General features: G+C 39.3%; 1 protein-coding gene across 1 annotated transcript in view; it reads left to right on the forward strand.

Annotated features, from left to right (window-relative positions):
- Positions 1-25,851, forward strand: part of BRCA2 (BRCA2 DNA repair associated) — a 75,609-nt gene that overhangs the window by 26,892 nt on the left and 22,866 nt on the right. Inside the window, exons 13-23 of the mRNA XM_066258262.1 lie at positions 3,138-3,207; positions 7,832-8,259; positions 8,719-8,900; positions 9,993-10,180; positions 13,970-14,140; positions 14,661-15,015; positions 18,663-18,818; positions 18,918-19,062; positions 20,730-20,851; positions 23,085-23,283; positions 25,669-25,832. Coding sequence (XP_066114359.1) covers positions 3,138-3,207; positions 7,832-8,259; positions 8,719-8,900; positions 9,993-10,180; positions 13,970-14,140; positions 14,661-15,015; positions 18,663-18,818; positions 18,918-19,062; positions 20,730-20,851; positions 23,085-23,283; positions 25,669-25,832 — 2,180 coding nt within the window. The remainder of the gene's footprint in view (positions 1-3,137; positions 3,208-7,831; positions 8,260-8,718; positions 8,901-9,992; positions 10,181-13,969; positions 14,141-14,660; positions 15,016-18,662; positions 18,819-18,917; positions 19,063-20,729; positions 20,852-23,084; positions 23,284-25,668; positions 25,833-25,851) is intronic.

Genomic DNA, 25,851 nt, shown 5'->3' on the forward strand with positions numbered 1-25,851 from the left:
TTTGATCTCCTCTTCCTAAATTTCATTGACTATCAAAATTATGTCTGCAGCCTTTAGCCTGTCCTGGAACTCCAGGCTTATGTATTAATTTGCTGATTTGACACTTTTCTGCTGGTATTGCTAATATGAGTCTCAGTTAATATGACCAGTGCTAAACCCCTAATTCCCTCCCTGCCCCAGAACTACTCTTTCTGTGGCCTTTCCTTTCTCACTGCCATTCTGCCAGCTGATCACATCAAAGCCTCAGTGTCATCTGTTACCCTCATTTTCTCATACTTCACACCCAACCCAGCAAGTCCTATAGGTTCTACCTTCAAAATACAACAGAATCTCATCACTTCCTCTTACCTCTCCCCCCAACCTTTATCCAAGCCACTGCATAGCTACTAACCCATCTCCCTGTTTTTGCCATTAGCAGCCAGAATCACTTGTAACACAGAGGTCGATCCTGTCTCTTGACTATGTAAAACTCTCGATGGCTTCTATCTCATTTAGACTGAAATTCAAAGTTCTTACCGTGAAATGCTTGAAAATAAATAAAGCATATATAACTTGCTCACCATATACTTGGTTCCTCGTTTATAAAGGAGGAACTCAGATATGGAGGGTTATATTAAACTGGAGGCTTAATTATGAAACAGGAAAATCCCACATAAGGCAGAAACACTTTGGAATTTTCTAATTCATGTTTCATTTAGTGATAGAGATGTGAAAGTTATCTTAAAAACAGACTGTTTTGAATGTCCAGAAACTCTATTATTTCAGTTATTCATTCTTTCTCCTAACTTAATGGTTCTCAAACTTTAGTCTGCACAAGAATTCTGAACAGAGTTGAAACTAACTAAAACCATGATTATTATACTTTATGAGAAGTATTTCTAGGATAATTTTTACCATATTGAATTACTACTTGATAAATTGCCTTTAGAATCTGTGTAAAATGTGACTTCTCTCTACTCTCTAGCTATTGAAAGAATGGTGTTAGATAGTATGCATGTAGGCACACCTTGTCCTTCTAAAACCATTGGTTTTGACATAGTCCTAAGAGAAGTAAGTGGAAGAACATGTATGTAATACTAACAGTGATGCTATTGCATAAAATATTATCATAATCCTTTGGGAGATTATCTTAAGTCAGTATATATTATATATATATATATGTATATATATATACAGTATTTATTTTATCATCACATCTTATTTTTTATAATTTTTTTCACAATATGGTCATCATTCACAATTAGCCAATGAATGATTCTTTTTCTCCTAATTTTTTTTTTTTTTACATAGGCAGAGATAGACAGGGACAGACAGACAGGAATGGAGAGAGAGATGAGAAGCATCAATCATTAGTTTTTCGTTGCGCCTTGCGACTTCTTAGTTGTTCATTGATTGCTTTCTCATATGTGCCTTGACCGCGGGCCTTCAGCAGACCGAGTAACCCCTTGCTGGAGCCAGCGACCTTGGATCCAAGCTGGTGAGCTTTTTGCTCAAGCCAGATGAGCCCGCACTCAAGCTGGTGACCTCGGGGTCTCGAACCTGGGTCCTTCCACATCCCAGTCTGACGCTCTATCCACTGCGCCACCACTTGGTCAGGCCTAATTTTTTATTATGAACATTTTTACACAAAAAGTAGTTGAGAGAATACCCATATATCCACCACCTATACTCAACAGTATTACTATTTTGCTGTGTTTATCTAATTACATATAATATATGGACATATATAGTAATAGGCCTATGGAGATTATATATGTATATATACATACTTTTTTTTTTTGCTAAAATATTTGAGTGTTGGTTTTAGACATGACATTTCATAATAGTTTAACCACAGAGCCATTATCACCAAAGAAAGTTGCCTAATATCTGGTATAATCTAATCTACAGCAGTCCTCGACTTCTTTATATTTATTTTATTTTTTGTTACAGTGTGCTTTTATTTTAAATGACCAAGCCAGTTGCTTTGTAGACTGTCCAACATTCTGAATTTGTTTCCTCATAGTACCATTTAACTTTTTGTTCTAATCCCTATCTGAATCAAAGACTTGACTAGGATTAGGTTATAATTTTTGGCAGGACTGCCTCATAGAAGTTCTGTGCACATGTGTTCCATCATATTGGAGCACATTGTGTCAAATGATTTGTTGATTTGTTCACTTGGTTAAGATGCTAACCAGCAGATTACTTCATTAAAAAGGTAAGTACTTTTTTTTTTAGTGAGAAGAGAGATAATAGTGAGACAGACTCCGTCATACACCCCTATTGGGATCCACCCAGCAGCCTCTGTCTGGGTCTGCTGCTTGAATCAACCGAGCTATCCCTAGCGCCTAAGGCCAAAACTTAAACCTATCACTCGAACCATTCGAGCTACTGGTTGAGGGAGAGGAAGAGGGAGAAGATGGTGAGAAGGAGGGGAAGAGAAGCAGATGGTCACTTCTCATGTGTGCCCTGACTAGGGATTAAACCTGGGACATGGGCACACTGGGCCGATTCTCTATCCCACTGAACCAACCAGCCAGGGCCAGTATCAGTATATTATACACTGTTTTATACCTTCTTTGTTTGTTGGTGTTTACTTTAGAATATATCTGACATCACTTCTAATGAGTACATAGAGATCTTCCTCATTCTTTTCATGATTGCATAGTACTTGATCATGTGGCTCTATCAATATATTCTAGATTTTTCAACCAGTCCCCTTCTAATGGACTACTTGGAGGTATGAGAAGTACAGGTTACGTACTGAAAACAAATAATATCTAATATTTAGCTTATAAACCTTTATAAGATTAAATCTTAAATTTGCTATTTGCATTAGTAATGAGCTAATGCCTCTGAGTTATGATTAACATTGACTTACTAAATGTATACTGATTTATTTTATATGTTTGTACTCTGAGTTATTTGAGATATAACCAATGTATGAATCAAAGATTTCTTTTGATGTTATTTACTGAATATCTATTATATGTATTGAAAATGTTAGTCTATAATTATATCACATTTTGTGTTTAAATACTTAAAATATGTGTAATAAATAGACATAGGAAATAAAATCTCCCATTAGACTTTAATTAATACTTAATATAAAATACATTCTCACTAAGCCATAATGTAAAATATTATTTTTCTAGGCACAATGAAAGATAGAAGATTGCTTATACATCATATTTCTTTAGAGCCAATTATCTGTGGACCCTTTTGGTAAGATGTGTTTAAATTTTTAAAAAATTTTACTAATACAGTGTAGAAAAAGTATGGGTTTTTTACATAAATATTTCTAAAAATACAGATACTAACATGCATACAGTAATTAATGCTTTCTTTTTGAAGGCCTGCATCAGGGTTAAATCATTGTGTACTGAGTTTGTACTTTATAGTGCTGCCCATATACTAGCTCATTCTTTAGACTCATAACTTTATAAAGTAGTCAAACAGATTTTATCACATTTTATGGATAAAGGTTGAGTGAGGTTAAGGAAATTACTCAAAATTCATTATCAAAAAGATAGAATATGTGGGAAATACTTTTCTCTCTTAAAACCCTACTAAAATTACAAAGATGCCTTTTAAATGTATAAGTCCACAAGGAAAATGATAAGAAGAAATAACAAAATTTGGGAAGCCAAAATGCATGAAAGACTTAGAAAGCTATAAAATGCCAAATCCAGCAGCATATACTTCAGAAGGTGAAGTATAAAATAAGATTCATTGAAAATCTGTTTAAGAAACATCTATACCCCTTCTGCCATTGCATGTAGACAGTTCTCCTTCTTCCAGAAGGTAATTCTCAGGAGAAGAGGAATTGGAGGGATTCTGAATTGGGGATGGAGTGGGAGAGGGTACTGAACACAGAGAAGTAAACTCTGTGTATCAGGTAGGCAGGCTCCAGACTCCTTCCCATGCCTGGTTTTCATTGCTGGCTGCCAGGCTTTCAGGCAGAAGACTAGAAAATATTTTTCTGGGGAATATGACCAGCACAGTATAAAAGACTACAATGACCGACAGTTGCAGGTACTCAAGTGAAACAACATAGCCAGATCACCAGACAGTAAAGTCAACAATGGACAAGCCTACTAGCACACAGCTTTCAGTCAGCTCTCCAGTACCTCCTCTGAAATAAGAATAGCTAAGGAACATCCGTCACTGGAAGAAGCCTCTAAGAGAGATAGTATCTAAAGAGGAAAGGAAAGGAAAAAATAGAAGGGAGGGAGAAAGGGAGAGAAGAAGGAAGGTAGGAAATAAAAGAAAGGAATTTAGAGGGTATAGACCGTGCAAGGAGAAGAAAACTTTTTAAAAACTTACTAATATTCTCAGGAAAGAGAACATACTGCATCCTTAAAATGTGTACACAAAAGAGCTCTTAGAAGTTAAAAATATGATAGCACAAATAAACTCAGTAGAAGTAATAGGAGATCAAAGTTATGAGCACACCCAGTATGTAGAACAAAAAGAGAAAGAAATGAAGAAAGGACTGAAAAATAATCAGAAAAGTCTGAAAATTCGGAGTTTGAGAAAGAAGGAACAGGAGAAATGGAGAAATTTCAAAGAAAAAATTTATTTTGTCAGTATTGGAGGACATGAGTTTCTTTGATTAAAAGGCTCCTCTGAGTGAGCACATGAATAAAATGACCCACATTAAGAAACATCCTTGTGAAATAATTGAACACTAGGGGCAAATAGGAACCTTAGGAACCTTAAATATTCAAGTTTCTTTTTTTTATTATGTGGGAGGCAGGAAGGCCAACATACTCCCACTAGCACCCCTATGGGGATCCACCTGGCAAGCCCACTAGGGGACAATGCTCTGCCCATCTGGGGTCCTTGCTCCATTGCTCAGCAACTGAGCTACAGTGTGTCCGTAAAGTCATGGTGCACTTTTGACCGATCACAGGAAAGCAACAAAAGATGATAGAAATGTGAAATCTGCACCAAATAAAAGAAAAACTCTCCCAGTTTCATACCTATTCAGTGCAGTTTGATGTGGGCTCACGCACAGATTTTTTAGGGCTCCTTAGGTAACTATCCCGTATAGCTTCTACAGACTCATCACTGACTGATGGCCTACCAGAACGGGGTTTCTCCACCAAACTGCCAGTTTCCTTCCACTGCTTATCCACCGAGTAATGTTATTCCTATGTGGTGGCGCTTCGTTATAAACGTGCCGATAGTCACGTTGCACTTTGGTCACGGATTCAAATTTAGCGAGCCACAGAACACACTGAACTTTCCTCTGTACCATCCACATCTCGACTGGTATGGCCGTGGGCTGCTCTGCTGTATACACGGTGTTACATCATCATCTGCGCATGCACACATGCTGCCACATCATCCTACAGAAACTGGGAGGGTTTTCCTTTTATTTGGTGCAGATTTCACATTTCTATTGTCTTTTGTTGTTTCCCTGTGACCAGTCAAAAGTGCACCATGACTTTACGGACACACTGTATTTTGGTGCCTGTCGCCATCCTCAGCAGGCAGGGCCAACATGCTGGAACTACTTGAGCCATAGCTGCGGGAGGGGGAAAGCAAGATAGAAAGATGGGGAAAGGGAGGGGTGGAGAAGCAGATGGTTGCTTCTCCTGTGTGCCCTGACCAGGAATCAAACCCTGGATTTCCACATGCCAGGTCTATGCTCTACCGCTGACCCAACTGGCCAGGGCCATAGACAGGTCTCAAATAAAGTTTCAAGAATCATATGGTATAAATTCTCATCATTAACAATGGAAGCTAGAAGATAATAGATTCTATAATGTATAATACAAAGTAATACCTTTGAAATTCCAAGAGGAAGTGACTTTCACCCCAGAATCTTATCACTGACCAAAATATCAAATAAGTGTGATTAAATACTTTTTTCCAGGTGCCAGTTACCAGAAGATTTATAGCCATAGCATATACTACCATGGGACATATTTATCTCTTCCCTTCGGCTAGAATGTAAACTCTGTGATTTTGTTTTGTTTGTCACTCTATTCCTTAGCTGGCAGTGCCTGGCACATAGTAGGACTTTGTTAAATATTTAATGGATAGATGAATGGGTAACTAAATGAATTCTAGGGTAATTTCAAGTTCCAGAGGTGTAGGATTGGGCAAAAGGAAGTATGGGATTCAACATGACATCACATATTGAGAAGAATGGGTATGCTGGGAAGATAATCAATTTAGTTTGGCTGTGTTCAGTTTGAAGTGAGGGTGGAACATCCAGGTAGGGCTGTCTGGTACTGTGTGCAGTTCAAATCATAGGAATAACACCTAGGGGGAAGTTGGGCCTGAGCTACAAGGTTAATATTTTTCCCCCCACTGATTTGAAAGAAGGAGAGAGAGGAAGGGAGAGAGAGCGAGAAACATCAACTCTTTCCACTTAGTTGCTCCATCCAGTTGTGCATTCATTGATTGCCTCATGTATGTGCCCTAATTAGGTCAAACCTGCGACCTCTGGCACACCTTGTGGACACGCTACCCATTGACCCAGCTGGCCAGGGCCTACAGGTTAATATTTTTATTGTTAGGTAGATGATAATTTAAACAGTGGGTATGACTCACCTCACCCAGGGAAATGTATAGGACAGAAATCCAACTTTGGAGACGAGAATATTTTTAAGACTGAAAAAGAAGAAGAAAAAACAGCAAAAGAAAAGAAATGAAGGGACAATGGTGGGATAGATATTAGTGGTGAGAATTTTAAAAAGGAAAAAGTCACTGTCATAGCTGTCAAATATCTAATAGAATGAGTGTACACATGAAGCAATATTTTTGGTGTTTGGGAGGTTATTAGTAACTTCAGAAAAATTTCTATAGATTAGAAGGACAAATGAGAGTTCAATGAATGTAAGTTGAGGAAGTAAAATAGGTAGTTTAGATGACTTGTTTAGGAAGGTTGGCCACGAGGGGTAAGTAACAGTGAGTATGAACTGGAAGAGGGAGACAAGGCCAAGGAAAAAGTGTTTCCGGAGTGGGGAAGGCTTTCTGGGTAAATGAAAGGAACACTGAAAAAAGGAAAGGTATCCACAGGTGGTAGAAAGAGAAAGGAAGGAGGTGGTATAATAATTGAAAGAATGAGGCTCCTGGAAAGACTGAGTTATTGGTGTAGGTGTTAGCCAGGAAAAGGAGACTATAGCTCTTTGTCTGGTGATAGAGGTAAGGGAGGAGATAGACCTGGAGGGGAAGGATGCAAGGATCCCGCTGGACAGACTCTTCTATTATGAGAAGTAGGTGGTGAAGTCAAAGGCTGGCATCAATCAGTGTGAGAAGTTGTGACGGACTTGAAAAGTGGGTATTGTCCTGGATGGCAACCTTGATGAAATATGAAACAGTTACCAAAATAGTATCACCATGTAGCAGTGAGGTTCTCCAACAAAAATGCGTATTCCGGCCCTGGCCGGTTGGCTCAGCAGTAGAGCGTCGGCCTGGCGTGCGGGGGACCCGGGTTTGATTCCCGGCCAGGGCACATAGGAGAAGCGCCCATTTGCTTCTCCACCCCTACCTCCTCCTTCCTCTCTTTCTCTCTCTTCCCCTCCCGCAGCCAAGGCTCCATTGGAGCAAAGATGGCCTGGGCGCTGGGGATGGCTCCTTGGCCTCTGCCCCAGGCGCTAGAGTGGCTCTGGTCACGGCAGAGCGACGCCCCCTGGTGGGCAGAGCGTCGCCCCTGGTGGGCGTGCCGGGTGGATCCCGGTCGGGCGCATGCGGGAGTCTGTCTGACTGTCTCTCCCCGTTTCCAGCTTCAGAAATAAAAAAAAAGAAAAAAAATGTGTATTCCATAATTTTTATATGTATTTATGTGTATTTACTAGTAACTAATCAAACAATTGTTTTCTCCCCATTGTAGCACAGCGAAGAAAAGGCAGGAAATACAGACTCCAAATTTTACTGAGCCTGGTCAAGAATTCCTGTCCAAATCTCATTTTTATGAACAGCCAACTTTGGAAAAATCTTCAAGCAATTTATCAGTTTCAGGGCAGCCATCTTATAGGGTTTCTGACACAAGAATAAAAAAAAGGAGACACTCGATTACTGCAGGCAAACCGATGAAAGTCTTTGTTCCACCTTTTAAAACTAAATCACATTTTCACAGAGATGATCAGTGCCTTGTCAGCAATACTAATTTGGAGGAAAACAAACAAAAACAAAAAAACGTAGGTGAACATGGCTCTGATGGATGTAAAAATAATAATGACGGTGAAATTCATCATCTCAACAAAGATAAGTCCAATCAAGTAACACCTGTGATCTCCACAAAGTGTGAAGAACCTTTAGGTATGGTATGAAAATCGGTGAGGATATAGTTTTGCCTTTCAGTTAGATAATTCTTAGATTAAATAAAACCTTGAGAATTTTTTCCCATTTGTGATGATTAATAATTTCAAAACCTTCTCTAATGCTTTAGATTTTTCCAAGGCCGAAGATTAGGTTTAAATTATTCTAATATTTTCTTTCAAAGTTAACTACTTGTGGATTTACTTGTTTAAAAAGTTAATCAGACACAATCTAGGACTACCATTACTGAAATATGTTTTTTATGAGGCTACTAATTTTCTTCCAAATCTGAAATAAAAATAATAGATCTATTTCTATTCTTTAGAAATTGAAACCTTTTTTTACTCCTGAAGATTTAAAATTAGAGCTAATTGATATGCATAATTTTATAAAGCAAGGGTTGTGCTTTTATATTTTTATACTCAGTATTATGTTTGCTAATTATTTAATCCTGAATAGATTTAATTGCAAATCTTCAGAACGCCAGAGATAAACAGAATATGCGGATTGAAGAGAAATACAGGCAACGTGTATTTCCACAGCCAGGAAGCCTGTATCTTGCAAAAACATCCACTGTGCCTAGAATCTCTCTGAAAGTAGCAGTAGAAGGCCAAGTTCCCTCTGCATGCTCCCATAAACAGGTATGCTTTTATCAACAACACTGATAGATTTTATAGCAGCATGTAATTTTACTAACTAGTATCTACAAATTGTTCTGTTTAAAGAAATAACGGATTGAAGCAGGAGTGAATGGATGAATGAAATCATCATGTGTCCTAACCCACCCACAGGGGCAGCCTTCTCTGCTGCTTTATCCTGCAAAGTGATCATGTTTCAGAATCAGTATTTCTCTTTCCCCTTTAAAATGTATTTCATCACTATAAATGTTCTATGCTAGGTGTTAGAGGAAAATAGTCTCATTGAATTTAAATTGGAATAACTCATAGTCCTGAGCCCACTAAGAGCTAGTCACATTTTGAAAAGAGGACTCTTTGTAAGCCAGCACTATTTAGTTAGCATTTTAGGCACTGGAGAGGTGAGAATGATATTGGTAGTATTAATAGGCAGCATTTATTGAGTATTTTCTATGTGCTAGGCACTCTTGTAAACTCTGTGCCTGCTGGTTATATCTCATTTAATCTTCACAAGGCACCTAAAAGAAAGGCACTATTATTTTGCACATCGTTTTACAACTGAGAGGGTTAAGTAACTGCCGCAGAGTCACTTACCTAGAAAGGCGAAGTGCCACAGTTCCAAAGCAAGGAGTCTGACTCCAAAGTCAAGTCTGAATAAAGGAATAGATATTGTGTGGTGAAAGTGAGCACCTCAGAAGTAGGCCAGGCCCAGACAGAAATCTGACCTCCTGAGGTCAGACTCCCTGAAATGCTTACACTGGTTACTCTTCCCTCCCTTCTAAATTTATGAGCTCACGAGGTTTTGTAAAACATTAAATTTTTACTCCACAGTGACTACCAGTGGCAGATAGAGCAGAAGGCATATACACAGGGGAAGGAAAAAGGTTCAGGCCCTCAGATGTGTGGGGTACATATAGTACAAAAGTATTTTAGCATCTAGTAAATAAGTTAAATGTTTTCCTAGTGAATATTTTAATATGTAAGTGAAAAATTGGGGGGGAAATCACTTTTGGTTTGTTACAATTGGTTTTATTTTGTGAAACATGCTCGTTTGTGTGTTTTCATTCATTATCAATTTTTTCTATTGCTTTTATGCAGCTATATATGTATGGCGTCTCTAAACATTGCATAAAAATTAACAGCAAAAATGCAGAGTCTTTTCAGTTTCACACTCAGGATTACTTCGGGAAGGCGGGTCTGTGGGCTGGAAAGGGAGCACAGTTGGCTGATGGTGGATGGCTCATACCCTCCAACGATGGGAAGGCTGGAAAAGAAGAATTTTATAGGTACTCTTATCTTCCGTCATGCCTCTTCCTCACAGATCCCTCTTTTTTCTTTCCTTATCTCTCTTGAATCAAAGTTTTATACATTGAATCATTTTAAATGCATTGTGATTCAATTGACATTCTGTTGAAATCTTTTTAAAAGTGAATTATAGTTTGTCTTAGGATTTAATGAATTGGTTTTTCTAAAATTGGGACATTTTTCTTATGCATTTACAAAATAAAGACCAAAAATAAAAGTTAAATTTGAATTGGCCTTATCATAGACCCCCACACACACACACACATGTCTGTCATGTTCTCTTTCATTGTATATTTAGAAAAGAAATAGTAAAAATTAAACAAGTACCTAAATATCAGTAATGTCAAAAACTAGTAAACACCACTGCTCTAAAGCATCAACAGTTTAGAAACTATAACTTTTTATGTTTCTAATATTTGTATGAGCATAATGTAAAGTTTTTGCTATGAGAGATTTATTAAAAATAAGGGCACTACAGAGAGGAAGAGATGGGAAACCTCTCTTTAGTGTCCTTATTTTTATTATCTTTGTGTATCTTTCCAAAATTTATAGTTTGGGGGATGTAATAAAACATGTTTTTCTTACATTTCTGTTAATGTATTTTGTTATGTTATTGGAATTTTTTATAATGTTATGTTTTGTGTTATTTTAAAACAGGAATGTTATCTTGCACTTGTCTCATATAACAAATACTACCTGCTATTAATTCTAGTTGGAAAAGTATGGTAAACAGTTGTAGTATTTTGTTGTATGAAGTAGACTGCATTGTGTAGAGGTTAAGAGTGATGACCCTGTAATCAGGTGGGCATGGTTCATTACATTTGAGTGTGGAAGCCCAAATTGTTTTTGAGTCATTCAACAAATATTTATTGAGCACCTACTATGTGCTAGACACTATTCTGACTATTAGAAATAATAAAAAAAATTAAAAATCTCTTCCCTAGAAGTTATACATTCCAGGGGAGGGGTAGGGAAAGAAAAAAATTTTTTTAATTAGTAAATTAGCCCTGGCCAGTTGGCTCAGTGGTAGAGCATCAGCCCAGTGTGTAGATGTCCCTGGTTTGATTCCAGGTCAGGGCACACAGAAGAACCGACCTTCTGCTTCTCTACCCCCTTCTCTCTCTCTCTCTCTCTCTCTCTCTCTCTCTCTCTCTCTCTCTCACACCCCCCCTCCTTTCCTGCAGCCTTGACTTAACTCGATTGGTAGATTAGTACAAGCGCATTGGCCCTGGGCGCTGAGGATGGCTCCGTTGCAGGCATGGCCCCAGATGGGGGTTGCCCGGTGGGTCCTCATCCGGGAGTATGCAAGAATCTCTCTCTCTGTCTCCTTTTCTCTCACTTGGAAAAGAAGAAAAAAATTAGTAAATTATATAGTATATTAGAAGATAAACACTAAAGATAAAACTGGAAAAGGGGGTTAGGGGAATTGGGTGTGTGGAGAGTTGCAGTTTTTAAATAGAGTGTCAGGACACTTCACTGGGTCTGTGACATTTGATCAGTGACCTGAAGGTGGTCAAGAAAGTGAGCATAGGACCGAGTGGGGACAGCATCCAGGCTCATGCTTATTTGATAAGTGGGAGGAAGGCTAGTAGCTGGAGTAGACTGTTAACGGGAGTCATAGTAAAAGAGGCAGAGAGGTATGGCTTTACAGACCTTTGTAAGAACGTTGGCTTTTACTGAGTCATCATTTTCACTTAGAATGTTTCGCATTGGAATGTTTAAAGCAGAGGGTGACATGATCTCGCTTATTTTTGAAAGGAGGGCTCTGGCTACTTTCTCAGGCTCAGACTGTAGGGAGGGGCCAGGGTAGAAGCGGAGAGACCATTTACGAAACTATTGCAGTAATCCATGTGAGAAATAGCTGTTTGGACCAAGGAGGTGTAGTTGAGTTGGTGAAAAGCAGTTGGATTCTGGGTGCATTTGCTCAAAGATCAGTTGAGGAGTGTGAGAGAAAGGAAAGAGTGAAGATGGCATCAAAAATTTTATAGCCGTTGGAAGGATTACCATGTACAAAAAATTGAGAAGACCAAGGATGAGAGGGAAACTGAAAGTTCAGTTTGGGACATTGGAAGTTCAAGGGTATCAGTTGACATGCAGGTAGAGATGTTGAGTAGGCAGTTGGGAGTTCTTAAAGTGTAAACCAAAGAAGTCAATTTCAGAGTTTTCAGGATATAAATGAAATTTAAAGCTATGAAAAAGAGATTTAGAAAGAACAGCCACAAATTTGAAATAATGCCAGAGTGTGGCATGTTGCAAGCCAAGTGAAGGTAGAGCTTCAGGGAATAGAGTGACCTGCTCTGTCAGTGCTACTGATGGTTAAAGTAAGATGGGAACTGAGAATTGATGGCAGGGTTTATCAGTATGGAGGTCACTACTAATCTAGATAAAATAGTCATTTGGTGGGACAGAAACGTGATCAGAATACAATAAAAGAATATTGGCAGAAGAAGAATTGGAGAGAGAGATGTTGTTCTTGCACGCATTGTCAAGAAGAGAAGCAGAGGAAAGGCCCATATCTGGAGATAGAAGTGGGATCAGAGGGTGTTTGTTTGGTTGTGTGTGTTTGTTTTAAGGTAGAAAAACTTATTTTTTATGCTGCTGGACATCATCCAAGAGAGGGTTATAAAATTGATGATGCAGGGATGAGAGGAGGCATTTTCTTGGTCAGTACCCCTGAGCAGGCAAGAATGGTTGGGAGCTTGTGTACAAAAGGCAAGAAAAGGCCAAGTAAAGGGTGTAGGTGCTGATGGGTTGGTATATGTGAGGATGGAAGCTCATGAAAGTTCCCTTTAATTATCTCTGCTTCCTTCGTACTAAGAGTGAGAATGGAAAGGAAGAACAGAGAGGCACACCAGGACTAGAGAAGGTAGTTCTTTATGTGATTTGAGAAACAATCTCTTTAATAAGAAAAATCTCAAATATAATTATTTTATTTTATTTTATTATTATTATTATTATTTTTTTTTTTTTTGCTATTTTCTGAAGCTGGAAACAGGGAGAGACAGTCAGACAGACTCCCGCATGCGCCTGACTGGGATCCACCCGGCACGCCCACCAGGGGCGATGCTCTGCCCCTCTGGGGCGTCGCTCTGCCACGACCAGAGCCACTCTAGCGCCTGGGGCAGAGGCCAAGGAGCCATCCCCAGCGCCCGGGCCATCTTTGCTCCAATGGAGCCTTGGCTGCGGGAGGGGAAGCGAGAGACAGAGAGGAAGGCGCAGCAGAGGGGTGGAGAAGCAAATGGGCGCTTCTCCTGTGTGCCCTGGCTGGGAATCGAACCCGGGTCCTCCGCACGCTAGGCCGACGCTCTACTGCTGAGCCAACCGGCCAGGGCCTCAAATATAATTATTTTAAATTAAGGAGCTTCCAGTTGAAATAATTTTAACAGACTTAATATGTTAAATGAATTTTATTAGTATATTTTGATCCATGTCAAATCATTTTCTAAAATTATATTGCTTATTGATTATACATTAACTCAAAAATTATTGAATGATCTTGTGTATAAATTTTTGCAAAGAATAGTTGTGGTTATTTTTTTTTTCATTGATTTTTTTTTTAAGCGAGAGAGGAAAGGAGACAGACAGACAGACAGACAGGAATTTCAGTCTGTTCCTGCATGTGCCCTGACTGAAGATTGAACCGGCAACCTGTGTGCTTCTGGACGATGCTCTAACCAACTGAGCCATCTGGCCAGGGCCTAGTTGTCATTATTGAATTTAATATTATCTACTATATTTTTTACTATATTATTTTACCTTTCTTTGTGCAGGGCTCTTTGTGACACCCCTGGTGTGGACCCAAAGCTTATTTCTAGAGTTTGGGTTTATAACCACTATAGATGGATTATATGGAAACTGGCAGCTATGGAATTTGCCTTCCCTAAGGAGTTTGCTAATAGATGCCTACGCCCAGAAAGGGTACTTCTGCAACTAAAGTACAGGCGAGTTTAAAGCATTATGTTATGTATTTGCATCCTGTGGTGTTCTTCAGACTTCTGTGCAGTCTGTGACTGCATGTCCTAGGTACACTAGCCAGCTGGCTATGACAGTTGCCATCCCACATTACTGTTCAGTTATATAGAGCATTTCCCTGTGACCCAGACCCACTGAAGAGAAACACACATTCGTATGCCACTTGCTTCCCTCTTTCCCCACCCCGTCCTTCACTTCTTGGCATATATAACCAATATATAACCAAGTTATATATAACCAACAATAACCAAGTTGGTCCACTATTTGAGGATTGCTAATAATGTGTTTTTGCATTTTGGGGGGTTAATGTTTAATTGACATTTTAATGGAATAAAAATATATTGCTAGCTACCAAATTTTAAATTTTCTTCTGGCTCAGTATTCAGTAAAGGCATTAAATTTTTATTTTCAATTATTTGGTGACTATATTTACATTGAAATTGTAGATTCCAAACTGCTAAAATAATAAATTTTTCTTTTTCTTTTTAGATATGATATAGAAATTGATAGAAGTCGAAGATCGGCTCTTAAAAAGATAATGGAAAGGGATGACACAGCTGCAAAAACTCTTGTTCTCTGTGTTTCTGAAATACTTTCACCAAATACAAGTCTACCTGAAACTTCTAGCAGTAAAACTAGTGGTGTGGATACCGGCAAAGCGGCCACTGTGGAGCTGACAGATGGATGGTACGCTGTGAAGGCCCAGCTGGACGCTCCCCTCTCAGCTCTCGTGCAGAGAGGTAGACTGGCTGTCGGCCAGAAGATCATCACTCATGGAGCAGAGCTGGTGGGCTCTCCCAATGCCTGTGCACCTCTGGAAGCCCCTGAATCCCTTATGTTGAAGGTAAGTTAAATTAATGCACACTCTTGATAAAAATCAGTCACTGATTCAGTTAAATTCTAGAAAGGTTTTTCATTTAGAATTTTAAATATACTTATGCCCGTTAAGAATATTCTTTTTCTTGAAAAGGTTCTGATAATCTTAGTATAAGTGGCAGATTCCTCAGACACACTTCTCAGAACATATCCCTGTCATTCAGGAACACATGACTGCGTAATGCTTATGCCCCCCCCCCCAATACCAGTCACTGCTGTGACCCTGCCTGACCCCCTATTCATGCAAATCTCATTGCCTATTCATGTGCTGTGTCTTCTCTCCTCTAATCTTGTTTTTTTCTTCCTGTCTTCCATTCTGTTGTTTTTCTACCCTACCACCCAATTTCTAGTTCTTAAAAAACCTTTAATTCCTAAAGTGAATTTTTGCCAATTCATAATACTGGTATTTAATTTTTTTTTTTTTTTTAATTTAATTTATTTATTACAGAGACAGAGAGTGAGAGAGAGGGATAGACAGGGACAGACAGACAGAAACAGAGAGAGATGAGAAGCATCAATCATTAGTTTTTCATTGCACTTTGCAACACCTTAGTTGTTCATTGATTGCTTTCTCATACGTGCCTTGACCGCGGGCCTTCAGCAGACCGAGTAACCCCTTGCTTGAGCCAGCAACCTTGGGCTCAAGCTGGTGGGCTTTTTGCTCAAACCAGATGAGCCCGCGCTCAAGCTGGTGACCTCGGGGTCTCGAACCTGGGTCTTCTGCATCCCAGTCCGACGCTCTATCCACTGCGCCACCGCCTGGTCAGGCAATTTTTAAGAGAACTTTATTATTCCCTAAATGTTTTTTTTTATGACATCTGGTTCTTGTTTTATAGCTACATATCTTCTCATCTTTCTGAATTTATTAAGATTTTAATTTATTTCAGTATTTTTTTGCTTTCTGCATTTTTCCCCCCCATGAGAACCTCTTATTTTGTTTGGGTCTCAGATTGGATACTTTCCTCAGTTGGTGATTGTTAGCTGTTCTTTCCTCTTGAAGAGCAGGGCACTAATGAGCTGATTAGACGGTCTGTGGGGTGGGGCTTGTCAGCTTGTAGGATAGTAAGACAGGTACTTGATTTTTTTTCATTAGGGGACCCTCTACTATCAGTGACTGTTCTGAGAGAAAGAAAATTAGGGGGGATTCCTTTTCAGCATAAGGATTTTCATTGCATTTTTGTTTTCAATCCAGCATCTCACTTGTACCCTAGCTACTTCTGCCTGGTGGTCCATAGTCCAGGATGTGTGTGGTTTAGCCTCTTCGAAAAGTAAACTCTTCTGGGTTCTTTTTGAACCTAGAGGAGGGAAGAACAGTCACTGCGTTGCTTGGTATCTGCAGTCTTCATTACCTCCATACAGAATCTCAACCACTCCTCCTGTTTCAGCTCCTGCCTGCACAGATATCTGTTGCCTTCAGTTTCCTTAAGTAATTTTGTTTTATACTCGCTTTATAACAACAAGTTTGCTAGCTGAGTAACTTTGGGTAGGTTTTTGTAATTTCCCTTATACTTTGGATTTGTCACCTGTAAAATGGGAATAAGTCTTAGGGCTGTTGTGACGATTTAATGCTAATATGTGACACCACGGTAGTGCTCTATGAATGTTTGCTTTTTTTGTGAACTGTAATTATTTTTCAGCTGCTTTGTTATTTACTACTTGTTCAACAAATTTTAACTTCCAAGGTTTTGGTAATATTTCATCTACTGTCCTCTCTAGTTCTCTTTGTCCTTACAGGTTTTCTTGAAGGACCCTAGGTAAATAAGTATATTTTAATCCATCATGTTTAAATTGAAGTTTGTTTTATTAATTTTTAAATACAGACATACTTCGTATGTATTACGGGTTCAGTTCCAGACCACCTCAGTAAAGCGATTATCTCAATAAAGCAGGTCACACGAATATTTTGGTTTCCCATTGCATAAAAGTTATGTTTATACTATATTGTAGCCCAGCAATTTTCAACCTTATTCATTTCATGGCATATAAACTAATTACTAAAATCCTGCAGCACATCAAAAAAGTAGTTTTTGTTGCTTTTATAAAAAATAGGCATAATTTTGATTTCATTCACACTGGATGGCTATTGTTGTATTGGCTGTTATTTTTTTGTTTAACAATCTAAGGGATAAAAAGGTCAGTGCCCCTGACTAAACAGTCATGTATTTCATGTTTTAGAAATTCTTGTGGCGTGCTGGTTGAAAATCACTACTGTCGTCTATTAAGTGTGCGATAGCATAATGTCTAAAAAGCAATGTACATACCTTAATTTAAAAATACTTGAGTGCTAAAAATTGTTCACTATCAAGCCTTTAATAAATCTTTTTGCTGCTGAGAGTCCTGCCTCGACATTTGATGGCTGCTGACAGATCAAGAGCTAACTGCAGAAGGTTGGGGCGGATGTGACAGTTTCTTAAAGTGAGACAACAATGAAGTTTGCCACGTGGATTGACTGTTCCTTTCACAAATGATTTCTCAAAAATCGCTGATCACAGATCACCATAATATATTTAATAAAAATGAAAAAGTTTGAAATAACTGTAAGAATTACCAAAATGTGACAGAGACACTAAGCAAACCAGTGCTGTTGCAAAAATGGCGCCAAGTAGACTTGCTCGATGCAGGGTTGCCACCAAGCTTCAGTTTGTAAAATACACAGTATCCGTGAAGTGCAGTCATAGTGCAGTGAAAAAAAATGTGTCTTTAGTCACATAATATTAAGACTTTATAGCAGTAAGAACAGTTTTTTCTTTTTTAAAAAAAAAGCTTTATTGAGAGAGATAATTCATACACCATGCAATTCACGCACTGACGCTGACATACCACAATCAGCGTTGGAGCGTTGTCCTCACCAGCCTGCTCATCTGTTGGCAGCACCCGTCCTCCTCAGCTTTTAAACACTGACAGGTCTTCCTCAACCTGAAAAGGAAAAAATAAAAAGCCTCCCTTAACCCTGCTCTGCATTCTCTGGCCATTGTGCAATAAGTTTTCCTCTTTCCATGACTAAATCTCTTTTTTTACAGCATGATGATTAGACAATCAGATTCCTTACGAAGGTGGTCCCCCCGATATTTCCAGTACCCACCTGACACTATACAGAGTTATTATATCATTGACTGTGTTCCCCGTGACTGTTCTGTAACTACCAATCTGCACTTCTCAGTCCCGTCACCTTTTTTACCCAACTCCCCAAACCCCTCCCATCTGGCGATCATCAGTTCTGTCAACCCATCAGTTTGTTCCCTGTATCTATGAGTCTATTTTGAACATTTTTTTAAGATACTATGTTTTGAAAATAGTTTTACTTTCATGTAATTTTTCTACTCATTCACTTTTTTTTTCTTTTTTGAGAGAGAGAAGCATCAACTTGTTGTTCCACTTAGTTGTGCCATTGATTGCTTTTCATGTGTGCCCTGACTGGGGCTTGAACCAGTGACCTCAGCTCTCTGGGACATCACTCTGTCCACTGCACCACTGGCCAGGGCTACTTAGTCACTTCCTTATTACCTTCACGACACTTTTAAAAGTGAATCTTTAAAGCAGTCCTAAATGAATAAAAATTGAGAATTAAATATATTTACTTAACCTAAAAATTGATGTATTTCTTAATTTGTCCAGATTTCTGCTAACAGTACCCGGCCTGCTTGCTGGTATGCCAAGCTTGGATTCTCTCCGGACCCTAGACCTTTTCCTCTCCCCTTGTCATCCCTTTTCAGTGATGGAGGAAAGGTTGGTTGTATTGATGTAGTTATTGAAAGAACATACCTTATGCAGGTACGACATACTCTTGAAACTTAGTCTATATTTCTCTTTTGAGACAGTTAAGTTGAATGCTTTCTCCTTACCCCAGATTTGTTTGATTCTTTACTATAGTGGGTGGAGAAGACGTCATCTGGATTATACATATTTCGCAATGAAAGAGAAGAAGAAAAGGAAGCAGCAAAACATGCAGATGCCCAACAAAGAAAACTGGAAGCCTTACTCACTAAAATTCAAGTGGAATATGAAGAGCGTGAAGGTAAAATAAGTTGTATATCACAAGTTTATCTATATGAAAACAAGTTTTTTTAAATTAGAAGTTTTAGAAGCTTCTAATTAAAATTTTAATTAGATGACTTGCTTTTATTTTAAGTAATAGATTTTTTCTAATTCTATTAATCAAATTTTTTCTGGGTTTTTTTGTACTGTTATTACATAAATATACAGACAAGCATTGAACTGATCCCAAATTATTACATCTTTATTCAACACACTGAGCTTTTAGATACTTGTAATTGTCTTAGGCAAAAATAAATACATGACCTGCCCATACCACTGCTCAGAAGTCTGAAGTAAAGTGTCTCTTAAGCTCCAGAACTGCCTGACCAAGTGGTAGCACAGTGGATAGAGCGTCGGACTGGGACGCAGAGGACCGAGGTTCAAAACCCCAAGGTCACGGGCTTGAGCATGTGCTCACTGGCTTGAGCCCAGAGGTCGCTGGCTTGAGCAAAAGGTCACTCGCTCTGCTGTAGCCCCCTGGTCAAAGCACACATGAGAAAGCAATCAATGGACAACTAAGGAGACTAAGGAGCTGCAACGAAGAATTGATGTTTCTCATCTCTCTCCCTTCCCTTCCTGCCTGTCTGTCCTTCTCTGTCTCTGTCACCAAAAAAAAAAAAAAAAAAAAAAAAAGAACTTCAGTACTAAAGCATTTAGTGTACTGTTCTCAATGTTAGAGAAAGAATAGTAGTGAGGGAAAGGGAAAGAACTATCCAGTTAGTTATTTTCCTATAGACAAGTCCTGTATGATATCACTTATATGTGAAGTATACAGAAGGCAACCTTGTAAAAAGAAGAGAGTATAATGGTGGTTACCAGAGGATGGGGTCGAGGGGTAATATTGATGGTGTTTAAGGTACAAAGTTGCAATGAGTAGTCAATAAGCCAGATATCTAATGCGCTGTATAGTGAACATAAAGAACAATATTGTACTGCAGTTATCCAATGTGATAAATAGCCATACAAAGGCAGTCATGTTACAATCGACAGATGTGTCAGTCACATGTTGTATACTTTAGATTTACAGTGTTACATGTCAAATACATTCAACAACAAAAACACTCAAAAGATTCTTTTTCCCTAAGCCATTGATATCCTCTTTCTTCAATGTCCTTACCTTTATTTTATAACTTTTCCTTTTTGTTGTTGTTGTGGTTATTGGGTTTTATGTTATTATACTTGCAGTTAGAACTTGTTCTTCATATGACATCAATTTTAATAGTAAAAATGGTAGTGTTTTTTTTGCTTACAAGACATGAAATTTACTTTTTTATTGCTGAAAACTTTATGTTCTGCTTTTCTTCATAATTTTCTATAGTATTTAACTTAATGTTCTATATAAATCTGCAGAAAATTAGACTCAAAATTTGATTTGCTTAAACATATTACTAGCTCTTGCTTTTTTCATGATTAAGTGAATCATGAAATTATTTACTTAACTTACAAATTACTGTGATAAAATAAACTCTTTGATGATTTTTTGAACCATGAATACAGCTGCTTCACATTTTCCTAGAAAACTTTTGGCAGATAACTGGTTTCTTATTTCTTAACCTCCATTCTATGTGAGTTTTTCCTTGGTTGTCTTGCTTTCAGCATTGTTAACCTCATGGCTTAGTTAATTGGTGATGCTTTTTATTTTTCTAGAAAATATTACAAAACAGAGTGCAGCATCGTGTACACTAACTAGACAGCAAGTCTGTGCTCTGCAGGGCGGCGCAGAGCTCTATGAAGCAGTGCGGGCCGCGCCAGACCCCGCTTCCCTTGAGGTGAGAGGAAGGGGCGTGCAGCGAGCCTTGATATGGAAGGTGTGGGTTCTCCCTGCCGTCATGGGAAGCAGTGGGTTGAAATGCTGTTTCTCAAAGGGGACATGTGCATGTCTAGGGTCTGCAGTGATGAGCCAGACCACGGGAGTACATTTTTGATTCTGTATCAGATAGAAGATAAGAGCATTAAATAGTTTTATATATTAAATAAGTGTGACTTAAAATGCAGACAAAACTTGTGTACATTTAAGATAAAACAAGTGTCTTCACAGCAGTATCTTAGTTTCCATGTTCTCAGCTCTCTCAGATCCTACTTAAGAGTCTGTTTCACAATTCTCTACCTTCAAGGGACTTAAATGGAGAAGTGTAGAAGCACGAAACTGACAGAAATCGCATGCCTCTGCCATTTCTCAGCCAAGCAAAGTGGGCATGAAACGGCTGTAAAATAAGTTGTTTTAGGATCAATTAGATAATATGTGTAAAAGTGTACTGTTTTGATGTTCCCTATAAATGTTAATTGCTGTTGTTAGGACATCATTTCATATATTAAAGTAAGCTACCTCCTAAATTTTTAGACACCTGGGTATCTAATTAATATGAAGAATAGTTTGCTAGATAGGAAGGAGGTGAGAAATTTTAGGAAGCTATTGTTTTTTTATTGATTAATCTCATTTATTTGTATATACCTTAAATTTTTTAAATAACAGGGCTACAAAATAAATAATATTTCACTAAGAGAGTAAGCAGTGTTATTCTGAATACAGTTCCCCCCTCATATTCCCAAATGGCACAACTCAGATTCTCCCAGTGAAAAGTGAGTCTGGTCGGAAAGCCTGTGAGTACAAATCTGTGAGTTGAGGCTTTGTTTTGCTTTTCTGAAACATAATTCACCTCTATCGCTTATAATTTTTATATATTATATATTGAAGCATATGCTTTTTCTGCGTCATCATGAAGATAGTTTTAATTTCATCCACAAAATTGAATGAAATATTTACTAGTCTTGAATGTATCTTTTTATAGAATTTATTTATAAGGAAGAAGTAATGAGCAGAATGAGAGTGGAAAGACCTAGAGAGTCTAGACCTGGTCCTGCCACTTTGTAGCTGGACGAGTGATTCATCTCTGAGGCTTTCTTTCTACCTTTTATCAAGGGCTTATCTCCAAGATTCTGAGTTTGTAATTCTGAGATTTCACTCAGACAAAGTTATCACTGTAAATCTTGGAGGGGAAAATAACCATCAATTTCTAAAATACTCTGTGAAAGGATGTTGTCAGTGGCAATGCTAAATGTTGTGGGACTTTGGAAATCACAGATTTCTTTTTAATTTATGTTCAAATACTGTGTATATTTTTAGCCCTTTTCAGGGTACAGAGAGTTTAAATCTCCCTTCCCTGTGTAGGTCAGCGGATTAAGATTTGTCAGTCAGCAGCAAATTACAGTTTCTATTTTATTTGATTTTATTTTTTGTTCATTCATTCATTCATTCATTCTTGTTACACTTGGTGAGATTCCCAAGAAGTACAGACAGCAGTTTAGTGAAGTGAGTGGGAGAGAAGTGCGGGGGAGAAGTGCTTGTAGCATATGTCTGTTTTAACTTGTATCTCCTGATCCAGCGAGTTCATGAAATTACACTACAGGGGCTGAGAATAAGAGTTCTTAAGCCAATGCTATATATGTACCTCTGCTATTATTTATTCTCTCTGCACCTCAGTTTCATCTTAACCTGGAAGCAATATAGTACCAACCTCACAAGGTTATTATACAGATAAATGAATTAGCACGTTTACCACACAGAGATCTATTTCTTTTTTTCCCTTAGGATGAGGAAACTCAATGGGACGGGGGTAAGGAAGCCGAGCAGGGGGAGGTGGAGAGGGCAGATGTGAGGGGAGAAGCCCCCAGAGATCTATTTCTCACATAGAATGAGCTTTCAGGTGGTAGCCATTTATAATGCCATCAATGTTAATAGATATGATTATTAGAGTACATTTATAAGGAGGGGTTTGTTTTGGCTGTAGGGAAATTTGTCACAAAGTTTAAGATGCCAGATCATATTTGTTATGTGATAAGCTGAGTTCATTAATCTCAATGTTTATGTTGTCACACCCTTATAGTTAACTCTGTTATAGTTTATACCCATTTAAAGTGATTCATTTACAATAGATAAGGTGTTTGTTTTTATTTTGATTTTTATTCCAACCATATCTGCCTTCATATCTTAAATGATCACAGGGTTGTTTTAGTGAAGAGCAGTTAAGAGCCTTGAATAATCACAGACAGATGTTGAATGATAAGAAGCAGGCGCAAATCCAGCTGGAATTCCAGAAGTCTGTGGAGTCTGCTGAGAAAGAGGAGCAAATGTTATCACGGGACGTTATACCTGTGTGGAAGTTGCGTATCATAAGTTATAAGAAAAAAGAAAAAGATTCAGGTCAGTATGTAAACTTTTTGTTTTTACCAGTTTTAAGTTAAAGTATTATCATATTAATAAAATTATTTCAGTGCTAGAGTCCTTAGATCTTAGTTATTATTGTTCATTTTTTAGATAGAAAAATTATTTCTCATGTAGTATAAAATTTTTAAAAGATTTTATTTTAGAGAGAGGAGAGAGAGAGAGAGAAGGAGGGGGTGGGAAGCATCAACTCAACAGTTGCTTTCTGTATGTGCCTTGACCAGGCAAGCCCGGGGTTTTGAACCAGCAACCTCAGCATTCTAGGCCAACACTTCATCCACTGAACCACCACAGACATAGTATAAATTTTTAACAAAGTTACACATGCCCCAACGCTTTCATGCATTTCTCTACCCCCTCGGGGATCTCCACAGGAGCCAGCGAGGCTCCAAACTTGCTTCCACTTGGAAACCAGCATAACCCACATCATCCCTCCCTGAGAACCTAGAAAAGAAACTGCAGGAACAAATAAATGCCCAGCCAGCAGCTTTGGGATTTCCAGGAGAACTGGTTTCTGTAGCAGATCAGTAAAGGACAGGAGCACTGAATGAGATCCTGTGGTCACCCAGCTTCTTCCCATCCATTCCCAGCTTTCTTCCTTTTGGTCATTCTGTTCCCTCCTGTCTCTCTCTTGACGTTTTCTATAGTCTCACATCTCTTTTATCACATTCACCAAAGTGGCCCCCAAAAGACAGCTGTAGTTTTCAGTCCTTTGTAACCACTGAAATTTCCAAAATATCAAAATCAAAGGACGTTCTGGTCGGTTGCTCAGTAGATAGAGTTTCAGCCCAGTATATGGACGTCCCAGGTTCAGTTCCAGGTCAGGGCACACATGAGAAGTGACCGTGACCATCTGCTTCTCTCCCTTTCTGTCCCTCTTCCCCTCTCAGCCAGTGAATTGGTTTGAGTATGGCCCCAGACACTGAGGACAGCTCAGTTGATTTGAGCAGCAGCCCCAGACGGGGTTTGCTGGGTGGATCCCTGTTGGGTTTGCGTGCGGGAGTCTGTCTATCTCCCCTTGCTCTCACCTGAGAAAAAAAAATCAAAGCAGTGTGCCTTAGCACACAGAAGTGAATTTTTTACTAGCTGTGTGGACCTTTAGGACTTGTGACCAAATTTTTCTACTAAGCAGAAGAGAAGGAGCCTGAGTCCACTGGGTCTTGTCCTAAGGCAGCCTCTGGGTTGCAGCAGAGTGGGGCAGGACAGAGCAGGTGCCATGGGTCTCACCTTCACCCCTGATAAGCTCAGGGTGCCTGGTCTTCACAGACACTGGAATCTGGCCTGGACCGCATCCCTCTTTCAGGCTCAGCTTGGGACCAAGAAGGAGATTTCTTGGGGTCAAGTTACTGAGTTTAGTGTGACAGTGGCTTTAGTGTCCAATGAAGACTAAAGGTGAGCAATTTTAACTAAATTAATTGTTCCAGCTGGTCCATTGGGAAGAGACCAAATCCATATGGGGATCGACGACAGAAATGGGCTTTTAGGCCTCCCCCCCCCCTCCACCTGCTTGGGTCACTGGCCCTTCCTGCCCTGGGGCAAAATTTCTTTGTTGTCTCACAGTCCTGCATCCTAGAAGTCTGGGAGGAGCTGGCTGAGTCTTGCTCAGTGTCATGAGGCTGAGACTCAGGTGTCAATTGGCTACAATACTGTCTTGTGCTCATCCTCTTCCTAGCTCACAAAAGTTCTTGACAGAATGCATTTGCTTGGCTGTAGGACTGAAGTCCCTGTTTCTTATGCTGACTGTCGCCAGAGGCCACTCTCTTATTTCTTGAGGTCTCCTGCATTCTTTCATGTGTGGCCTTCTCCCATGTCAGACCAGTGCATTGATTGCATCCTTCTCATGCTTGACTTCGTGATTTTTGTCTTCTTCAGTATTCATTTTTCTTTTTTTTGTTTGTTTGTTTTTTTTTCTGAAGCTGGAAACTGGGAGAGACAGACAGACAGACTCCCGCATGCGCCCGACCGGGATCCACCCGGCACGCCCACCAGGGGCGATGCTCTGCCCACCAGTGGGCAATGCTCCGCCCCTCTGGGGTGTCGCTCTGCCGCAACCAGAGCCACTCCAGCACCTGGGGCAGAGGCCAAGGAGCCATCCCCAGCGCCCGGGCCATGCTCGCTCCAATGGAGCCTTGGCTGCGGGAGGGGAAGAGAGAGACAGAGAGGAAGGAGGGGGTGGGGGATGGAGAAGCAAATGGGCACTTCTCCTATGTGCCCTGGCCGGGAATCGAACCCGGGTCCCCCACACGCCAGGCCGATGTTCTACCGCTGAGCCAACCGGCCAGGGCCTCAGTATTCATTTTTAAACAAGAATTTTAATGATTATCAATTATTCCATTGTGTCTTTTTTTCTCTTGATCTGAATAGTTCTATTAAGTATTTGGCGTCCATCATCAGATTTATATTCCTTGCTAAAAGAGGGAAAGAGATACAGAATCTACCATCTTGCAACATCAAAATCGAAAAATAGATCTGGAAGAGCTAACATACAGTTAACAGCAACCAAACTCACTCGGTTTCAACAAATACCAGTATGTACTTCTCATTGTC

The sequence above is a fragment of the Saccopteryx bilineata genome, chromosome 2 (assembly GCF_036850765.1).
Source record: "Saccopteryx bilineata isolate mSacBil1 chromosome 2, mSacBil1_pri_phased_curated, whole genome shotgun sequence".
In the NCBI taxonomy this organism is placed as follows: Eukaryota; Metazoa; Chordata; class Mammalia; order Chiroptera; family Emballonuridae; genus Saccopteryx; species Saccopteryx bilineata.